This window comes from Equus przewalskii, chromosome 25, assembly GCF_037783145.1.
Source record: "Equus przewalskii isolate Varuska chromosome 25, EquPr2, whole genome shotgun sequence".
NCBI classification, from domain to species: domain Eukaryota; kingdom Metazoa; phylum Chordata; class Mammalia; order Perissodactyla; family Equidae; genus Equus; species Equus przewalskii.
Window position 1 is genome coordinate 10,603,701 of NC_091855.1, and position 21,218 is coordinate 10,624,918.

Genomic DNA, 21,218 nt, shown 5'->3' on the forward strand with positions numbered 1-21,218 from the left:
ATCCTTCAGGCTTCCTTTTACGTTCTGTCTGGTAGGACCAGAGCAGCCTTTAGTCTAGGGCTAATTCACTCCACTGCTGAGGCAATACCTTTCTGAGCACTACACCCAATGTCCAACATACACAAGGTTTTCCCCTCTGGCTGGTGACAACATAAACTACTCCTGGCCCTGTGTGAACTCCAGGGATTGCTCTGCCTACTCCTTTCTGGGGGTTCTTTCCCTGTCCATGGTTAGTATCCTCACAAGCATGAGCAAATTAGTGCTCAGCTGAAGACTTGAAGGGGACGCTTTGCAGATTTCTAAAGCCTCTGTGTGCAGTTCTCTGCTCTCCAGTACTCTCCCCTGCAAATCCTAGCTGCCTCAGCCTCCCCAAATTCACAACTCTGTCTCCTCAGTTCCAGGAGACACTGGTGTCTACTAGGGTTACCTCTCCCTACGTTGCAACCTGGGAACCAGCTTCAGGCAGTAAACTGGGTAATCAAAGGGCTCACTTTGTTTGTGTCCCTGCTCTTGGGGATCACTTTCCTGTGCGGCCTGTGTGGCCTATTGTCCAATGTCCAATGTCCGTTTTATATATTCTGCCAGAGTTTTTAAAATTTAAGGTGGGAAAGTAGATTCTGTCCTTGATTTTGCTTTTAATTTAATGCTACGAATAATCCAGAAGAAAAAAACCTAGTACCTTTAAATGCTTAAAATCTAGCATAGAAAAGACCCAGCTCTCCTGATAGTGGAAATTTTCCAGTAGAAATAGAATCGCATTTTCTTAACAGCAATGCTGAACAGAATAAATTGATTGACAACTGTTATGATTACCAAGCAAGAAAGAAACTTTCTTAAAGGAAGATTTCTTAAATTCAGATTTAACTGTAAACTAATTCTACTCCTCTACCCCATCACAAGGGGTAATTACATCACACGGCTGCCTCACTCTCTGTACTTCTCTTAATACGGCAGTTCTGTCAAATGCTGCAGGAGGAACACCCTAGCCTTAGTCTTTCCCATTTGCACAGATGATGCTTCCAGCTTTTACAACAACACAATATGATGTCTTGGAGGCTAAAATGATTGTAAGGAGCCTTGCCAAACAGAAGGCTTTATAATGCAAAGTGTCGTAACAAGAAGCAAACCGCTTTCCAAGAAGCACTTTGCTGCACAGAGAAGAGTCCTAAGTTATTTCTGCAAGTTAGAGAAGCCCCATGATCTAGCATTGGATGATCCTCCTGTGCCAAGGTCGGGATATACTTTTCAAGCAAATCTTCCCAGTAACAAAGACAGAAATGGCAGCACGTATGTGAGGTAATGTCTGTAGGGGGGTTCAAAGAGAAGATCGGAAGAGTTGATTTTCTTCCATGATCAATTTCAAATGTCCCAGCTGGATATTTCCTAAATGCACATCAACTTAATTGCTGATATAAGCTGGGTCCTCATAGTATGTTGTAAAAGGTAAATGGTAACAATAAATGCCAAGAAGGTACCAGAAGCCCCAAAGTATTTAAGAGTTTTCTTGGCTTTTCCTACAATTTTCATTTGTCTAACAATTTACCATTTCTACTCACAAACTGTTTGCTTTTCAGAACTGGGGTAAGGAGTGTTTTGGGTACAGGGGAAATGTCCTGTAGGGCAAGTAGGGCCAGATCGAGACCCAACTTGGAAGTACCCAAAGGTTTCTTCAGGGTCTCTGCACCGCACGTGACCTTCAGATTCCTTCTCTGTTCCCCCTCTCCTCCCTCCTTCAGGACCTAACCACCCCCCTCAATCCATCATTTCCTGGGCAGCACCCTATGCGCTATACCAAGGGTACTTAAGGTGTGGTCTGTTACCAGTCCACAAAGAGATAAGTAGAAAATGAGGGTAAGCATTTGGAAACTCATGGCAATTGACAGAGGAATTTTAAAGCAGTTGAACACAATAACAAAAAAACTAGGGCTTGGATTTTGCACTTTCCTTTCATTTTTCTAGCAATTTATTTTTATTATATTTTACAAAAGTAACTGTCTATAACAATTCGGAAACTTAAAAAGAAAAGGAAGGTCCTTCACCACAGCGAGTTTGAGAAACATTGCTCTGGTATGTTTCCCCCCTTCATCGAAACTAGGGCCAATGTGGAGTATGCGGGGGTGTTAGGGAGGAGATGAGCGTTTGCTGGAGAGGGAGAGGTCAGCTGGCCCAGGTCAGGAGGCGCCTAGCACCCAGGCAGCCACAGGTTCTGCACTGAGTTTTGGCTTCAGGAACTGCTGCTTGGGCTGATTTAAAATAAAGTAGCATAATATGATCTCACAGACTCCTGTTGTTTCAAACATTAAGGTCTGAGATTGGATAAAATCTATGTAATAAAGCCCTAAATGATGACCAGATGAAGGTACCTGTAAATTGTCTGTTGAGGATTAAAACCTGGACATACCTATTATTTGAGAAAGAAAAAATAATAATAACCTAAAGGCCCAACCAGAGTAAATACCTAAGCAAAGCAATGAATACCTGGTATAGCAGCTGGATCAAATACCCGGGTAGATAATAAACTGAACACTATGAAAACTACACGGAAACTTAGAAAACGTGTACAAAATAATACACTCTATTTATTGCAGCAATGTTTATAATGGTAAAGAAGAAAAGGGAACTGCATACTAAGTAAAGGCCCATCAACAGAGAAATGGCTGAACAATTTAGCAATGCCCCAGCTTCAAAGATTAGTTAGATCTCTCCTAGTTGACCTGGAGGGATTTCACAGCATTTTGAAAAGTAAAAAAGCAAGATGCAGAGAAGTGTTTGTATACAGTGTCCCAATTTTTTTAAAATGGGAGGAAAAAGCCTATCTGTGGGCATGTTGGAGGTGAGGTATTACTTTAAACGATTATTAGAGGATGGAAGAAGGTATAAAGCCTACCTTCTGGGTGTTAAGATTAGCTACTTGGTGTGGGGTGGAAGGATCAAAGCAAGCCTCTTTCAAAGGATCTGTAACTTATACTATAAGATGCTATGCTGTTTACGTAAAATTATATATGCCAGCATACATGTGAATGTATATTTCTCTCTATAGATATATTTACATATCTGTATGTCTATATCTGTCTGTCTACCTACCTAGCTAAAGAGAGAGCTGTCAAACAATGGGCACCAAAGTTACGGTGGTTATCTTAGGGGAGGGAGTCAGGATTCCTAGTGATTTTCATTTTCTTCCTTCTATGTTTTTCTTTTTTTAGAATGTTTACAATAACCAGGTATTATTTACATAATAAGAAAAAACAGCAAAGCTACGACAAACACATATCTTAGACACCTTCCTCATCTTCCCAACTCTAACCACTCTATTTCCCTCAAGTCAGGTCCCTTCCTCCCTGGCCCCTCCACATCAAGCCAGTTCAGGCTCTCGTTGTCCCTAACAACCCCTATTGGGTCCCCTGCCTTGGTCTCTCCCCTCTCCAGTCAGTTCTCCACATGGAAGCCAGAGTGACCTTTCAAGAATGCCTATCCAGGGGCTGGCCCGTGGTCGAGAGGTTAAGTTCGCACACTCCACTTTGGTAGCCCGGGGTTCGCCAGTTCAGATCCTGGGAGCGGACCTAGCACCGCTCATCAAGCCACGCTGAGGCGGCATCCCACAAAGCAGAACTAGAAGGACCACAACTAGAATATACGACTACGTACTGGGGGGCTTTGGGGAGAAGAAGAGAAAAAAAGGTTGGCAACAGATGTTAGCTCAGGGCCAATGTTAAGGAAAAAACAAAAGAATGCCTACCTGTCCATGACACTCCCCTGCCGGAGCCTCTCCTAGGGCCACTCAGTGCCCCCGGGAGCAGCTCTCAACCCGCACTGTACGCTGTAGTCTTCAGTGCTACATTTTACAACCTTGCCCGTCTCCCTCTGCTCTTCCACTGCCTGACTTGCAGCTCCTGGCTCACCCATGTTCTTTCATTCTTCCATGTCTGTCCTTCCATTTGCCCAGCTACTCATTCGATATTCAAACTTCATTCCCTTCTGCAACCACTCCCTCGTCTCTTCTTCTGTTTTCCCAAAGCACCCTGTACATCCTTTGTTACAGCACTGAGATCATTCTTTTTAATGAATTTTTCTCTCTCTCCCTCCCTACACTATGAGCTATTTGAGGGGAGTATGGTATCCTCAATGTCTTTACCCAATGAATGAATGAGATGAATGATTAAATGAATCTGTAAAAGCAAACCCAAAACAATAAATATAAATGCATGTCAACCACGTAAAAGGTCTCTATAAGCATTGAAAACAAGTTGAAAGTACAATTATAAAATAAGTAAGTCATAGGGATGTGATAATATACAGCGTGGTGACTGTAGTTAATACTTACAGTATATTCGAAAGTTGCTAAGATAGTAGATCTTAAAATTTCTCATCACAAGAAAAAGAATTTTGTAACTATGCATGGGGATAGATGTTGACTAAACTTACTGTGGTGATCATTTCTTAATATACGTAAATATTAAATCATTATATGCTACATCTGAAACGAATATAATGTTATATGTCAGTTATATTTCAATAAAACAAATAAATTAAAATGTAAAAAAAAGATAAAAAGGTAAACAGTAAACATTTTAAAGTTCATTTTTTTCTTTTCCAGCAAAGTGTCTTCAGCTACTTTTTAAATTACTACTAGTAATTCACCTCATGAATAATTTATATAAAAATTATCAAAGTTAACTACAGTTTAAATCCCTATAAAATGAAACAGAGAAGTGAAAAAGACAGCTGTTTTCCCATTTTCAAATAAAACAAGTTCAGTACTCCTTAGCCATGCCAGGTCTAGAAGCAGCGTCTCTCCCCCTACAGAACACGGCCCAGCTGTGTGGTTACTTACTGGAGTTGAGGAGGATCATGGCCTTGACACAGAGATACTCTTTGTGTTGGAGTTTTAACTCTCGAAACCTTGAAGTCGTTGCCAGGAGCATGTCAAAGATTTCCAGAATTCCTTCTACGCATTTTCCCTCTTCCCTACAAAAGTTCATTTGGAAATTTAAGGAACATACAGCTCCAGGCAACCATCAAAAGCAATAAGGAGTATTTTCCTTTTAATCTCAAATTTCATCTTGTACATCCTTTAACTATGTGGTCATGAGACCAGACCCAACGATATGATCTTTATATGAAGATAGAATTATCTTCATATAAAGAGGACAGGGCATTTCCTATAAATCTCTAAAGCAAGCATTTGAATAAACACTATTTAAGCAAAAGTGTGCACTGGAACTACATTTTCCTTCTAACGGTTCACCAAATGTTTTCTTAAAGGAACGCCATTTCTGTTGATTATTTTAAATCTAAACCATTTTAGCCAACCAGCTCTAGATATGACACATATTACTAAAAGGGGATATGCCATGTTCCCCTCGGAAGAAACCTGAAGCGTTCATGAGGAAGACAATGTTACAGAAGCAAATATCCCACGAAGAAATAATCTTTCACACGCAGGGCTTAACTCTCACTTCCTAGTGGTCATTTAGAAACTAGTGAGGCAACTGAGAGACATTTAAATGCAATTTGAAAAAAGCTAATATGACATACAAAGAAATCACAATTAGAGAAGATAGATTAGAATCAGGAAAGGAAGGTAGAAATGCAGACGTGGAGATTTTTGACTTAACAAAGACTATTTTTAAGCAAATGGTTTAGACAAACTTTCAACCATATAATCAAAATTCTTTTGAGAACTCCTTATAGCAATTAATTTTTAAGTATACATTTGAAGTAAGTTACTTGAACTGTATCTAGAAAATACCAGCTTCTATTGACTCCGGTCAGACACACATTCTTTCACCTCACTGCTCCCAAAAAACTTCTCTTATCATCAGTCAGAGAGTTATTGAAAGCCCTTGACAAGGAGTTAGACGATTTTGCCATGAAACTTTCTAAAAGCCGCAGCGCACAGTGAAGGGCAGCTGTGGTGGCAGAAGGATTCTTTTTGAGTCTCTGTAGCAGCCTGGAGGGGACCTGAGATCTTCCAAGAACTGGCTGCTCCCCTCCTCTCTCCCCCAACCCAGAGCCAGGACATTTCCAGTGATGGTGGTGGTTGGTGGGAAGGCCTCTGTAGATTTCAAATGAACTGACCCCAGAGGCACCGCCAATCGCGGTGAAGCCTTCCCCATTCTGTGCTGTGCAAGGATGGTCACTCACCAGGATCCTGCATGCCACTGCATTTGCACCCCTGCAAACTCACCTACACAAAGCTACAAGCATGCAAACCCATAACTTCTGCAACCAGCTGAGGCTTGCTGAAAGTGCACACGTTAAGAGATAAAACACCAGTGCCCCCCAGAAGTCACTCTTAGAGAAAGGCCACCTTGGAGACTCCGAGGTCTGGGCAAAAGATGCCAAAACCTGTCAGAAACCTACAACCGTCCCCATGCCCCATCCTCCCACCTCCCCTGCTCTGGCTTTCCCAGCAAGGATGACACCTGCCCTGCACGTAGCAGATGCACAAGATGTATTTGTTCACTGAGTGCCCCTCATGCCACATCATCAAATCCCTCTGCCTGGGGACAATTAATTACCGGAAGTTGTAATTGTTGGGCTTGAGGACACTTGATACCGAGAAAAACTAGTGTTAAAGTATCTCTGGGGGTAAAAACAAAAAATCCACCAGGTCCTTCATTGCTGGTTTAATAGTTTGGCCATTTACTCTTCTGAGAGGCTCAGTCAGAGGGGGGATCATGTACACTGGGTGCACACGTGCACACATGCATATGCACACACACACACACACACCCCTCCCAAGTAGTATGATAAGGGGACTCATCTGAAATCAATTCTATTTTGCAGAAGTTGCCACCTGTGCCAAAGTACAGTTCCCTAAATATTGAAATTAGTGCCATTTCCTCATTTACATACATGCCATTTTTAATGCAAAATCATATTTCAAAAGTGGAGAGAGAGTTTTCATTCTAGGGCATCTTAAGCCCTAATAAATGATGTAACTCACAGTAATCAGAACATGCATACCTCGTGCAAAAAATGAATTTCTAAACAACGTCTATAGAACTAGGTCTGATTGCTTGCTCTACCAGATGTGAGAGCCAATCATTTTCATTCAAGAGATCGCAAAGTTAGAACATTTTTATTCGCTTCACAGGCTGTAGAAACCAAATACTGTCACATGTCGCATAACGACATTTTGGTCAACAATGGACTGCATATACAATACTGGTCCCATAAGATTAGTGCCATATAGGCTACGTGTATAGTAGGCTATACTATCTAGGTTTGTGCAAGGGCACTCTATGATGTTTGCACAACAATGAAATCACCTAACGACGCATTTCTCAGAACATAGCCCTGTTGTTAAGCAACGCATGACTGTACATTTCTAGAAAATAAGTGGGAAATATAGGAACAATAAGGTGCAACACTCCAATGGAACAACAAAAGACCCCGAATAGCCAAAGGACTCCTGAGAAAAAAGAACAAAGCCGGAGGGATCACACTCCCCGATTTCAAATTATACTACAAAGCCATAGTAACCAAAACAGCATGGTACTGGCACAAAAACAGGCACACAGATCAATGGAACAAAATTGAGAGCCCAGAAGTAAACCCACACGTTTATGGACAGCTAATATTCGACAAGGAAGCCAAGAGCATACGATGGAGAAAGGAGAGTCTCTTCAATAAATGGTGTTGGGAAAACTGGAAAGCCACATGCAAAAGAATGAAAGTAGACCATTCCCTTACACCATGCACAAAAATCAGCTCAAAATGGATTAAAGACTTGAATGTAAGACCCGAAACCATGAGACTTCTAGAAGAAAACATAGGCAGTGCGCTCTATGACATTGGTCTGAGCAGCATATTTTCAAGTCCCATGTCTGACCGGGCAAGGGAAACAAAAGAAAAAGTGAACAAATGGGACTACATCAAACTAAAAAGTTTCTGCACAGCAAAGGAAACCTTCAACAAAATGAAAAGACAACCTAACAATTGGGAGAAGATATTTGCAAACCACATATCAGATAAGGGGTTAATATCCAAAATATACAAAGAACTCATACAGCTCAACAACAAAAAAACCAACAATCCAATTAGAAAATGGGCAAAAGCTCTGAACAGAGATTTCTCCAAAGAAGAAATACAGATGGCCAATAGGCATATGAAAAGATGCTCAACATCATTAGCTATCAGGGAAATGCAAATCAAAACTACAATGAGGTATCACCTCACTCCAGTCAGAATGGCTATAATTAACAAGACAGGAAACAACAAATGTTGGAGAGGGTGTGGAGAGAAGGGAACCCTTGTTCACTGCTGGGGGCAGTGCAAACTGGTGCAGCCACTATGGAAAGCAGTTTGGAGTATCCTCAGAAGATTAAGGATAGATCTACCATATGATCCAGCTATTCCACTGCTGGGTATTTATCCAAAGAACTTGAAAACACAAAGGCATAAAGATACTTACACCCTTATGTTCATTGCGGCATTATACACAATAGCCAAGACTTGGAAGCAACCTAGGTGCCCATCAAGGGACGAATGGATAAAGAAGATGTGGTATTTATACATGATGGACTACTACTCAGCCATAAGAAATGATGAAATCCAGCCATTTGTGACAACATGAATGGACCTAGGGTATTATGCTGAGTGAAATAAGTCAGAGGGAGAAAGTCAAATACCATATGATCTCACTCATAAGTAGAAGATAAAAACGACAAAAAAAAAAAAAAACACATAGCATTGGAGATTGGACTGGTGGGGAAGGGGGGAGGGGGGAGGGCAGAAGGGGTGATTAGGGCCACATGTGAGGGGATGCACTATAATTAGTGTTCGGGTGGTGAACATGATGTAAGGTATCCAGAATTTGAAATATGATGTACATCCGAAAAAAATAAAAATTTAAAAAAAAAGGTACAATACTCCATAAATGACACCCTAATAAAGCTATGCTTTAAAATGAGTTATACCGAACAGAATAAGAAAAGACTTTAAAATGACAAATTAATGAGATGTATTTCATTTATTTTGTATCTATAGATTGACACTGAATTCCGAGGAAGGAATTAGGACTGGATTAACAGATTTAAATTAAATCTAGAAGGTATATGATTTGAATGTTAAAATATTGAAACAATATATCAGTCAAACCAAGCTACTCATGGAAATTCACTTTTGCACACCATTTGTCCATAAACTAGTGCTAAGTAAAAATAAAATTAGTCGTTACATGTGGAATATCTTATTATTTGATAATCACTCCTTCATAAAAGGAAAATATTCTGTTTGATACCAAGGGCAAAGTGTTGAATGAGTGGGCCTTGCTTTAGGGTACATTATTTTGCACCTGCGTAAGTATCTGCTGGCACAGACATGTGGCTACAGACCACAGTTTACCTCTGTGTGGGCGGCCGTCGGGGGGAGGGCTCAAGACTTAGCACATGAAAAGGACTTAAATATTGAACTCAGGTGAAAATTATCTGAATACAAAAGGGAAATGAAAATTTATAAGTGAAAATTCTGTGGATATCTTGAAGAAAATTCGATATAGAAATAACTAATGTGGGGGCCAGCCCCATGGCCAAGTGGTTAAGTTCGCGTGCTCCGCTGTGATGGCACAGGGTTTCGCTGGTTTGGATCCTGGGCATGGACATGGCACCGCTCGTCAGGCGACATTGAGGCAGCGTCCCACATGCCACAACTAGAAGGACCTGCAACTAAGGTATACATCTATGTACCAGAGGGGATTTGGGGAGATAAAGCATACAAAAAAAAAAAAAAAAAAGATTGGCAACAATTGTTAGCTCAGGTGCCAATCTTTAAAAAAAAGAAATAACTGGGGCTGGCCCCGTGGCCGAGTGGTTAAGTTCGCGCGCTCCGCTGCAGGCGGCCCAGTGTTTCGTTAGTTCGAATCCTGGGCGTGGACATGGCACTGCTCATCAGACCACGCTGAGGCAGCGTCCCACATGCCACAACTAGAAGAACCCACAACGAAGAATACACAACTATGTACCGGGGGGCTTTGGGGAGAAAAAGGAAAAAATAAAATCTTTAAAAAAAAAAAAAAAAAGAAATAACTAATGTGAATGCAAACTCATACATTCACAATTATATGATTCCATGGAATTCCACAAACATCCACAACAGGTCCAAGCCCAGATCTAAAGTTCTCTGCCTTTTAATTAACATTTAACATTAGACAGTTTCCTGCTGATGCTAAGGACACAAAATGTCTTAGGAGATATGATTTTTCAAGAAGCAGAAGCTCAGATTCTGTGGTAGAGCTTCATGTGGACTTGTGAATCTCGTGGTTACTAAGGGAAGAACCACCTTGTTAGAAATCAGCTGAGATAGCTGGACTTTCCTCTCCTCCTCCGTAGGTTCAAGTTTCCTCTCTGCAGAAGCCTCAACAAGAATAAAGGGACACTTACACCAATGGATAGATCATCCAAACAGAAGATCAATAAGGAAACACTGGCCTCAAAGGACACATTAGACCAGATGGACTTAGTAGGTATATATAGAAGATTCCATCCAAAAACCACAGAATACACATTCTTTTCAAATGCACATGGAACATTCTCCAGGATTGACCACATATTAGGCCACAAAACAAGTCTCAGTAAATTTAAGAAGATCAAAATAATACCATGCATCTTTTCTGACCACAAAGGTATGAAACTAGAAATCAACTACAGGAAGAAAACCAGAAAACCACAAAAATGTTGAGATTAAACAAAATGCTACTGAACAACGATTGGGTTAACAAAGAAACCAAAGGAGAAATTAAAAAATTCCTGGAGACAAATGAAAATGAAAATATGACATGCCAAAATCTGTGGGATACAGCAAAAGCACTTCTAAGAGGGAAGTTTATAGCAATTCAGGCCTACCTCAACAAAGAAGAAAAATCCCAAATAAACAATCTAAAAGTGCATCTAAAGGTACTGGAAAAAGAAGAACAAACAAAGCCCAAAATCAGCAGAAGGAAGGAAATAATAAAAATCAGAGCAGAGATAAACGAAATAGAGACTAAAAAAATAGTAGAAAAAATTAATGAAACCAAGAGCTGGTTCTTTGAAAAGATAAACAAAATTGACAAACCCTTAGTTAGACTCACCAAGAAAAAAGGAGAGAAGGGTCAAATAAATAAAATCAGAAATGAAAAAGGAGAGATTACGACAGACACCTTAGAAATACAAAAGATAATAAGAGAATACTATGAAAAGCTATACGCCAACAAATTGGATAATCTAAAAGAAATGGATAAATTCTTAGAAACATACAACCTTGCAAAACCGGACCAAGAAGTAGAGAATTTGAATAGACGAATCACCAGTAAGGAGATCGAAACAGCAATCAAAAACCTCCCAAAAAATAAAAGTCCAGGACCAGATGGCTTCCCTGGTGAATTCTACCAAACATTCAAAGACTTAATACCTATCCTTCTCAAACTCTTCCAAAAAATTGAAGAGGAGGGGAGGCTTCCTAACTCCTTCTATGAAGCCAACATTATCCCGACACCAAAACCAGACAAGGACAACACAAAAAAAGAAAATTACAGGCCAATAGCACTGATGAACATCGATGCAAAAATCCTCAACAAAATACTAGCAAATCAAATACAACAATACATTAAAAAGATCATACATCATGATCAAGTGGGTTTCATTCCGGGGATGCAGGGATGGTTCAACACCTGCAAATCTATCAACGTGATACACCACATTAACAAAATGAAGGATAAAAATCACATGATCATCTCAATAGATGCAGAGAAAGCATTTGACAAGATACAGCATCCATTTATGATAAAAACTCTAAATAAAAGGGGTATAGAAGGAAAATACCTCAACATAATAAAGGCCATATATGACAAACCCACAGCAAATATCATTCTCAATGGAGAAAACCTGAAAGCTATCCCTCTAAGAATAGGAACCAGACAAGGATGCCCACTGTCACCACTCATTTAACATAGTATTGCAAGTCCTAGCCAGAGAAATCAGGCAAGAATGAGAAATAAAAGGGATCCATGTTGGAAAAGAAGAAGTGAAACTGTCACTCTTTGCAGACGACATGATTTTATATATAGAAAACCCTAAAGAATCCACTAAAAAACTTTTAGAAACAATAAATGAATACAGTCAAGTCACGGGATACAAAATCAACATACAAAAATCAGTTGCAAACTGCATACACTAACAGCAAAGTAGCAGAAAGAGAAATTAAGAATACAATCCCATTTACAATTGCAACAAAAAGAATAAAATACCCAGGAATAAACTTAACCAAAGAGGTGAAAGATCTGTACACTGAAAACTATAAAACATTGTTGAAAGAAATTGAAGATGATGCAAAGAAATGGAAAGATATTCCGTGCTCTTGGAGTGGAAGAATTAACATCGTTAAAATGTCCATACTTCCAAAGCAATCTATAGATTCAACACAATACCTATCAAAATTCCAACAACATTTTTCACAGAAATAGAACAAAGAATCCTAAAATTTATATGGAACAACAAAAGACCCCGAATAGCCAAAGGATTCCTGAGAAAAAAGAACAAAGCCTGAGGTATCATACTCCCTGATTTCAAAATATACTACAAAGCCATAATAACCAAAACAGCATGGTACTGGCACAAAAACAGACACACAGATCAATGGAACAGAATTGAGAACCCAGAAACAAACCCACACATTTATGGACAGCTAATATTCGACAAGGGAGCCAAGAGCATACAACGGAGAAAGGAGAGTCTCTTCAATAAATGGCGTTGGGAGAACTGGACAGCCAGATGCAAAAGAATGAAAGTTGACCATTTTCTTACACCATACACAAAAATTAACTCAAAATGGATTAAAGACTTGAGTGTAAGACCCAAAATCATGAAACTTCTAGAAGAAAACATAGGCAGTGCGCTCTATGACATTGGTCTTAGCAGCATATTTTCAAGTACCATGTCTGACCGAGCAAGGGAAAGAAAAGAAAAAATGAATAAATGGGACTACATCAAACTAAAGAGCATCTGTACAGCAAAGGAAACCATCAACAAAACGAAAAGATAACCTAACAATTGGGAGAAGATATTTGTAAACCATATATCAGATAAGGGGTTAATATCCAAAATATACAAAGACCTCATACATCTCAACAACAAGAAAACCAACAACACAATTGAAAAATAGGCAAAAGATCTGAACAGAGATTTCTCCAAAGAAGATATGTGGATGGCTAATAGGCATATGAAAAGATGCTCAACATCATTAGCTATCAGGGAAATGCAAATCAAAACTACAATCACCTCACTCCGGTCATTTGGCTATAATTAACAAGACGGGAAATAAGTGTTGGAGAGGATGTGGAGAGAAGGGAACCCTCACACACTGCTGGTGGGAGTGCACACTGGTACAGCCACTATGGAAAGCAGTATGGAGTATCCTCAGAAAATTAAGGATAGATCTACCATATGATCCAGCAATCCCACTGCTGGGTATTTATCCAAAGAACTTGAAAATGTAAAGGTATAAAGATACTTACACCCCTATGTTCATTGTAGCATTATACACAATAGCCAAAACTTGGAAGCAACCTAGGTGCCCATCAAGGGACAAATGGATAAAGAAGATGTGATATATATACACAATGGAATACTACTCAGCCATGAGAAATGATGAAATCTGGTCATTTGTGACAACATGGATGGTCCTTGAGGGTATTGTGCCAAGTAAAATAACTCAGAGGGAGAAAGTTAAATATCATATGATCTCACTCATAAGCAGAAGATAAAAACAACGACAAACAAACACATAGCAACGGAGATTTAGGATTGGTGGTTACCAGAGGAGAAGTGGGGGAGAGGGCAAAAGGGGTCATTAAGCTCACATGTGAGGGGATGGACTATAATTAGTTTTTGGATGGTGAACATGATGTAATCCACACAGAATTCGACATATATTACGATGTACATCTGAAAGCTATATATTGTTATAATCCAATATTACTGCAATTAAAAAATAATTTAAAAAATCTTGATCCATAAAGAAAAAAAAGAATAAAGGGAAACAGAAATCATAGTCTCAGTCTCCACAAATGGGCTAATTTAGTTGTATTCGTTGCTCATATGGTCATACCAGCACTTGAAGGAACTCTGATAGGATGATCCACCAAAAGACAGTTATTTTCAAGTAGTGTGAAAATTATTTATTTACACTGCAAAAAGATTCAAAATAGAACTTCTTTATGGTGTACGATCCCTGACTTTTTGAATAAGTAATATTTTAAACATTTTTTAATAAGCAACTCCTCCAGAAACATACTCATTACATGAAAGTGTATTTACTTGTATAATAGATACACTAAGAAACTGAACTATCTTGGACTTGAAATTCTAGATGTCACAGAGTTCATGTGTTAAAAACAATAGTAGCAACTGCAACAAAAAATATCCACCAATAAGCACTCCAAAAAAATGCCTGCTCAATGTGAATGCATTTACAATTCCCAAGAACTCCTCTTCCATGCTCAACCATATAAACTAGATTTACATGTTGTAAAATATAGTGCTTTCAAATATTTATAAAGAGTAATGTGAGTCTATTAAAAATAGTTTGTAAAAAAAATGACTTCTTTCTTTTTTTCTTCTTCTGTTACTTAACCAAAAGGTAGGCCTAAAATTTACCTGGGATTTGTGTCAATTTATAGTAACTTATACACATACTTACAGGAGTTAAAGAATCCTTTAATTGTACCAAAAACTAGGAATGAAATAGTCACTGAAAATAAACACTAAATATGGCATTAAGTTAGAAATTAAGACAAAAAGTAAAATAACGCAATCCGAATGTCTGCAAATTTATTGGTTCATCAAGGGATGGAACTTCTTCCTAGCACTAACTTCTAGGAGAATTATATGTGTATATTTATGTATGTGTGTGTGTGTGTGTGTGTGCATGTGAGAGAGAGGAGGTACATATGTGGCTTTATTGAAACACCACGTCAAATTCAATGAGTGAATGAATGAATGAATGAATGAGAGCGATGGCTTGACTGGGTGCTCAGTCTTTCAGGCCGCCTTGAAACATGGTAGCATGAGCTGACAGCAGGAGTAGGCTTCTGAAGTGGGCAGAAGGTAGAATAGAGTTGTTCCAAGACAAAAGAATAAAGTAGAAAGTTTGCCTTTTAGCCTCTTCCTATTCCCCCTTCCAGTTCTGTATCCTGCTGAGAGGCATGTACTGTTGTAGTAAAGAGTGTGGACTTCACAGCCAGCCCCCTAAGTCCATGTCCACCACTTACTACTCTAACTATAGGCAAGTTACCTAACTTCCCGTTCCCATATCTGAAGGACAGGGATAATAATGGTGCTTACCCATAAAGGGCTGTTGTGAAGATGAAGTGAGTTAACACACATCAAGTGCTGAAGATGGTGCCTGGTACATACATGCCAATAAGTTAGCTATTTTGATCGTTACTGAAGGGTTCTACCTGTCCTAGGCTTCCAGAACCTCCCTCTGTGGTTTACCACCTACGTTTGTTTCTGCTGGAGCCACATCCCATGCTCCAGCTCTTCCCAAGGGCTCTGCTCTCCACCAAAACACCTCCATTACAGAACAGAGCTCCTTGTCCATGTTAGCATCCATGACAACAGGCAGAACGAGTGCTAATCCTTTGGGGGTTTTCATGTCTGTAACATGTGCATAGGGAGATTCGGATGCTCTGAAGAGGTTATACCAAGAGCTGGAGGCAGATGCTTTCCGCTCATAGCACTAGGCACCCTTCTCTGTGCACAGAATCAAACGCGACTGAGCGTTCCACACCAGAACTTTTTCAAAATAAGGTATGTGGAAATCAATTTCCATGGAGAGTTTCAAACTCCTTAAATCTAAACCAAGAAAGTGTTCGATTTTTCCTACTAAAAAGCTTGAGTGCTGTGTATTCCAGCTTTCCCTCCATAAACAGTTCACCTAAGTCAATTAAAAATTGGTTCCTTTTCTGTGCCCTCGTTAAAAGAAAACTACATGCAACCAGGTTATGGCATCATCACTAACATTCCCCAATTCCCATTAACTTTCGTCTGATTTTAATAATCACTCCTTCCACCACTATTGCCAAAAATGCTATATGGTACATGCAATTAGAGTGAGTTAAAGTATGTCAAAATAAACTTAGCAGATTTGTAACAATTTTATTACCTGTCCAGATAGCTGGCGATGTAATTGGTCCCTATAGGTGGAAAGAACAGCAGGACAACTTAACCCAAAAATGGAATTTTTAAGCAGAAAAATCTAAGTTGATACACCTGGTGGCCACATACCCTGCAGGACACAGACCCCTATAATGGCCTGGCCTGTGAATGCTGCCCCACTGCAGTAAGAGGAGTCACAGGACACTGAATCCTGGTCCCTGTGTTCCCCTTCTCAGGTTCCTAAGCCAGCGAAGGAGCTCATGACCTTATCATCCTCTAATTGCCCCTTCAGGTGCGAGATTTTAACTGCAGCACCCAGGACCGTGTTCCCACTCACTCAGCGCCTCACTCAAACAACTCGGAGAAGAAACACAAAGCCCTTTTTCTTACCTGTCCAGAACGAGGTCTGGAGCAAAGATGAGCTTGCCGGGGTGGTCGATTGAGCGCCATATCAGACCCACCATCAGCACCTCCAGCCAGCAGCTCTCCAAGAGCCGCACTTGGTCGAACAGGCTGAGCTCCACAAAGCCTGGGGAAAGCAAGAGGCCGTGAGACACCCCCGCCCTTTCCTCAGCTCCCTGTTTCTGTAGAGACAGAACAGCAAGTTTTAAAAAGCTAAGGAAACACAAACAACACGGGGAAACAATATTACAAAGATGTGGTTAAATCCTGACCTAAGGAAGAAAATTTTGAACTTAAGGTGTGCATCTCACTATTTCCAGTCTTGGACTCCTTCTAGGACAAATACTTCATTTAGAATTTATAAAGGACCTGTTACCTGGGCTGGTACAGCTCCCCAGACAGATGCTAGGGAAGAACAGAAAGCTGGGACAGATCTTTGTTCGTTAGATCCTAATCACTCCTCGCACTGCTGAGGAAGATAACGCTCTACTGCTGGCCAGAGGGGGTGCCTTGACTGGCCCAGTGCATGATTGGGGCGGGGAGGAGTGAGCGGATGTGGTAGGTGGGGTGGGGAGTGGAGGGCATGCAGAGAGAGCAGGGCCAGCCCCTGTAGAAAGTCAAGGCTTCAACCGAAAGGACTTCTCCAATTGCCTAAAATTTCCCATCCAGTGTTAGAGTCACTCTTCTGAGCAGGAGCGCTATCTCCAGGCTCTTCTAACGGGAAAAGCAAATCTGACAACTGAAGCCGGTTCCCAGAGCCTGATAGCTGAATAGCATGCATTGGTCAAGGAACTGGGAGGAAACAGGTAGTCTCTAGGGAGGTGAGTGCTTCAAAAGCAAAGCAGAGATCACTGGTGCTTCCTGCACAAGCCACGAGAAAAGCAGGAGGCAGCGTAATACAAAAACAGTTGCCAAATGCACAGCTTCAGAGTGCAATGGACTCTGGGTAAAATCCCAGCTCAGCCTCTTCCTAGTTAGTTACTAATCTCCTTTTAAGTCTTTGTGTTCTTATAGAAAAATAGGGGTAATAACGCCTACCTCTGAGAATTTCCTACAGGTAGGATCTCTCATCATCCTCATTTTACATATGAGGAAACTATGGCACAGAGACGCACGTGGTTCAAATCTTTGAACAATTAAAATGCAAATCTGCACAAAGGAGAATTTAATGGAGCAATGAATGGAAGGATAGATAAATCCTTTCCAAAGCCACATCCTACGCTCAGTTCAGGTTCCTAAAATGTGCACATGTTCCAATCTCACCCATAGTTGTAGACAATAAGCTGACCCAAGGGAGAGCAAGCATTTTACACTTGTAGATATTCAACAAGATCAAGTCTAGGTGATATTTTAATAATTTTTTGGTTTGGACAATGACTATATCAGCTGACATAGGGGAAAAAAATCACCCCTCCAGATTATGCCTAAGTTTTCTGAAAAATTTTTAAAATACCAAGCTTAAAGAGGGACTAATGCAGCTTTAGTGTTCAGTTTTGTTACGGCACAGAGAAGCTGTGCAGATCTCAGCAGTAATCAATTTCACCACCACTCTCCAGGTGGGGTTCTGAAAAGTAGTGTTTGGAATACTTGGAGAGTGAAAGCCAGAGGGAAGTGCATCAGTATCGTCTCCTCTGGGAAAGAGCAGAGAAGATAAAACAATATAGTCCTGGAAAAGGTGGAGATGCTAGATTATCAAAACAGAACTGGAAACTAGAAAATCCTGAGGAAGCTCAGAAGCCAACAAATGACCCCAAGAGATCCTATGACCCTCGGTCTTGATTCCCACTGCTCTTTATTCCCAACTGCTCTTCACCCGGCTTCTCAGCTCTCCCCATCTTCACAGTTTCCCTAATGCAGTTGCTGCCCCCAGGCCTTGGGAATCGTCCCTAGCAGCTTAGAATCTGGAGAGAGACCTCACTTCTTAGATGCTGGGAAAGACGTGCATGGAGAAGCCCTTCCAGGGGGAGGACGGGTGCTGCCATTCTCTGTTAGAATCCTAGATTCCCTCTTTCACAGAAACACCAATTTAGATGGTAATTAGATGGTAATTTCAGCACAATGCAATACTTCATGTTTATATTACAAACTGGCCTGGGGAAGTCACCACGTCATAGGACGGAAAATGCTGGTTCCAAATAACCATCTTGAATAATCAAACCTATTTTCAACTTGGTGGCATTCTAGGTTTATTGATGATTGATGTCACTTCAGCTGCTAATTTTCTCTACTTGTCCAGATACATTCATTTATGTACCTACTACTGGTTCTTTCTCTATTGGAACAATATTTTACAAATTCATATTGAGCATCTGACAAACCTTCCACTTCCATACTGGTTATATTGCACTCCACCCCACCTTCACCTCACTATACCCCTTCTTTCGAGGTAAGGAGTCCACAGCCAGGAAACAGGTCAATGTGAAGTCTAGATCCCTTCCTTTTAGACCATGTTTCAGGTCCCAGGGCCCTAGAATTTCCTGCCCAAATGCCCCAAGCCCATTTCCAGAGCCTGGGTGTGTCTCTTCCCCGGTCCATCCTCCCAGACCAGACATGAGAAGTGACCAAAGGCTATTGCCTGTAGGAGGTGTGACATGTAGGATGGAGCATGTGCAAGGTTGTGTGAGATGGATGTGTGGGTGGGAAAAGAAGAGAGCTGGGAACAGAAGGGGCGCAGCCATGCACAACTCTTCTTGTACTGCCATGTCTGGCACAGAACTCAGAGGAGTCCAAGAATTCTAAAATGGAACCTGGCCTTCCAGGACATGCTGCAGGTATATAGTGCGTCAAGATAGGAAGAAAGAATATAGTTCATGTAAAGGTTATAAGTCAAGCTGCCAAACCGTTAAATATGGAGACATGGTTTATGGACCTCCATTTTGCACTCTTGCCCCGTAACTGTTAGGGACAGGCCTTTCTACAAACCAATGCAAAGCTAAGACCCAGAAAGCCCTACCCGGAATTTTCTTGGCCCAGCCGATCATGTGCACCAGCTCCATGTCGGCCAGCTTGGTCAGGGACATCATCATGGAGGACTCGGTGAAGGGCGTGCTGGGGCGGCTCACGAGCACGTTGGGCGGCTCCGCCTCGAGGAGCGTGAGCACCAGCTGCTCGGGGCTCAGGGTGCTCAGCAGCAGCTCCTTCACTCGGCTCACGTGTCCACAGCTTTTCTTGGCTTTGCTCAGGCAGTGCAGCTGCTCACTGGAATTTCTCTGCCTCCGCACTACGCGGTACCCACACCTTTCTCTCCGGGAGCCTAAGGCGGAGAGCAGATGATAACACAGGGCTTTCCCATCCTTCCCCGACCCAGCATTCAAGTTCCCCGAGTCGCCAGGGTAAAAATGAAGCAATGCTATCATTATAAGACCTGAGTCTAGTTTCAGAATGTCTTAGAACAGAAGCCTGACTTTTATCTTCTGGACCCTGGGGGCATATACCAATGACTATTACAGTTGTAACTGTATATGGCAAAACCAGTAACATGACTTGCTAGGGACAATAGCCCAAATTATCTGAAGGTCTCCATTTCAGGTCACCTATGGATACAAAATCCATTTCTCTTTTTAAGAGTGCTGACATACCTCAGTTTCCAAACCATGTAATTTGGAATTTTCTTCAGGCAGAAGATAGAGGAAAGTTAGGAAGTGAACATTGATATTTCCAAATAGTCATCAAATAATACACTTTTATAATGCATTCTTAAAATGTTTACATGCATGCATATGTATTACATAATATATTCTTTTTATATACTTACACAAATAAGTATGTTTCAAATAATAAATTAATTGAAAATATCTGGAAAATACAGAAGAGCACAAATTTTGGTATAAATTCTTTCAGGTTTTTTAATGCTTTTATATTTTTCCTAATATTATATACAAAATTAGGATTATAGTGTATATACTATTTTATAACCTGCCTTTTTATTAAAAATATGTCATTTTACAACAATTTTAAAATTTTTATAGCATTCTGTTCATGAGTATAGCCTCACTTATTTAAAGTGTCCCCAGTGGTTGGAAATCTAAGTTGGTTCTAATTTCTTTGCTAGTATACATATTACAATGAAATGCATCTTTGTACATGTATCTAATCACTTCCTTACAACAAATTCAGACATCCAATCCTGAACCAAGGCATATACACATTTAAAATTTTGATACATAGTAATAGATCAGCCTCCAAAAGTATTTTAAAATGTATACTCTAAACAATACTTTAAGGGCTATTTTCTCATAACACCAGGGGCATCAAAAATCATTTTTAATCTTTGCTAATCTGACAGGTGACTAAACAATCTTCGTATTTTTTTAATTACTAGCAAGGTTGACTAATATGTTTTCCCTTTGTATTTCTTTTTCTTTTATATTGCCTGTTTGTTTCTTTCACCCCATTTCCCCCCAATACCCTATAAAATCTCTTTATATAGTAACAATATATAACTTTTGTTATATGCAATATTTGTCTTGTTTGTTATATATCTCTTAACTTTGTTCACGGTGTCTTTTCTCATAAGAAGATTTTAATACATAGTCAAATCTGTCTTTTGGGGTTGGCCCCATTGCCGAGGGGTTAAGTTCGGCACTCTGCTGCGGCGGCCCAGGGTTTCACTGGTTCGGGTCCTGGGCACAGACATGGCACCACTCGTCAGGCCACACTGAGGCGGCGTCCCACATG

The 21,218-nt window shown here is 40.4% G+C and overlaps 1 protein-coding gene across 2 annotated transcripts in view; it reads right to left on the reverse strand.

Moving 5' to 3' along the window:
* Positions 1-21,218, reverse strand: part of ESR2 (estrogen receptor 2) — a 135,350-nt gene that overhangs the window by 13,745 nt on the left and 100,387 nt on the right. For both annotated transcript variants that reach the window (XM_070592948.1, XM_070592949.1), the window contains 3 exons: positions 19,495-19,794; positions 16,530-16,668; positions 4,832-4,965 (listed from right to left, as the gene is read on the reverse strand). In XM_070592948.1, coding sequence (XP_070449049.1) covers positions 4,832-4,965; positions 16,530-16,668; positions 19,495-19,794 — 573 coding nt within the window. The remainder of the gene's footprint in view (positions 1-4,831; positions 4,966-16,529; positions 16,669-19,494; positions 19,795-21,218) is intronic.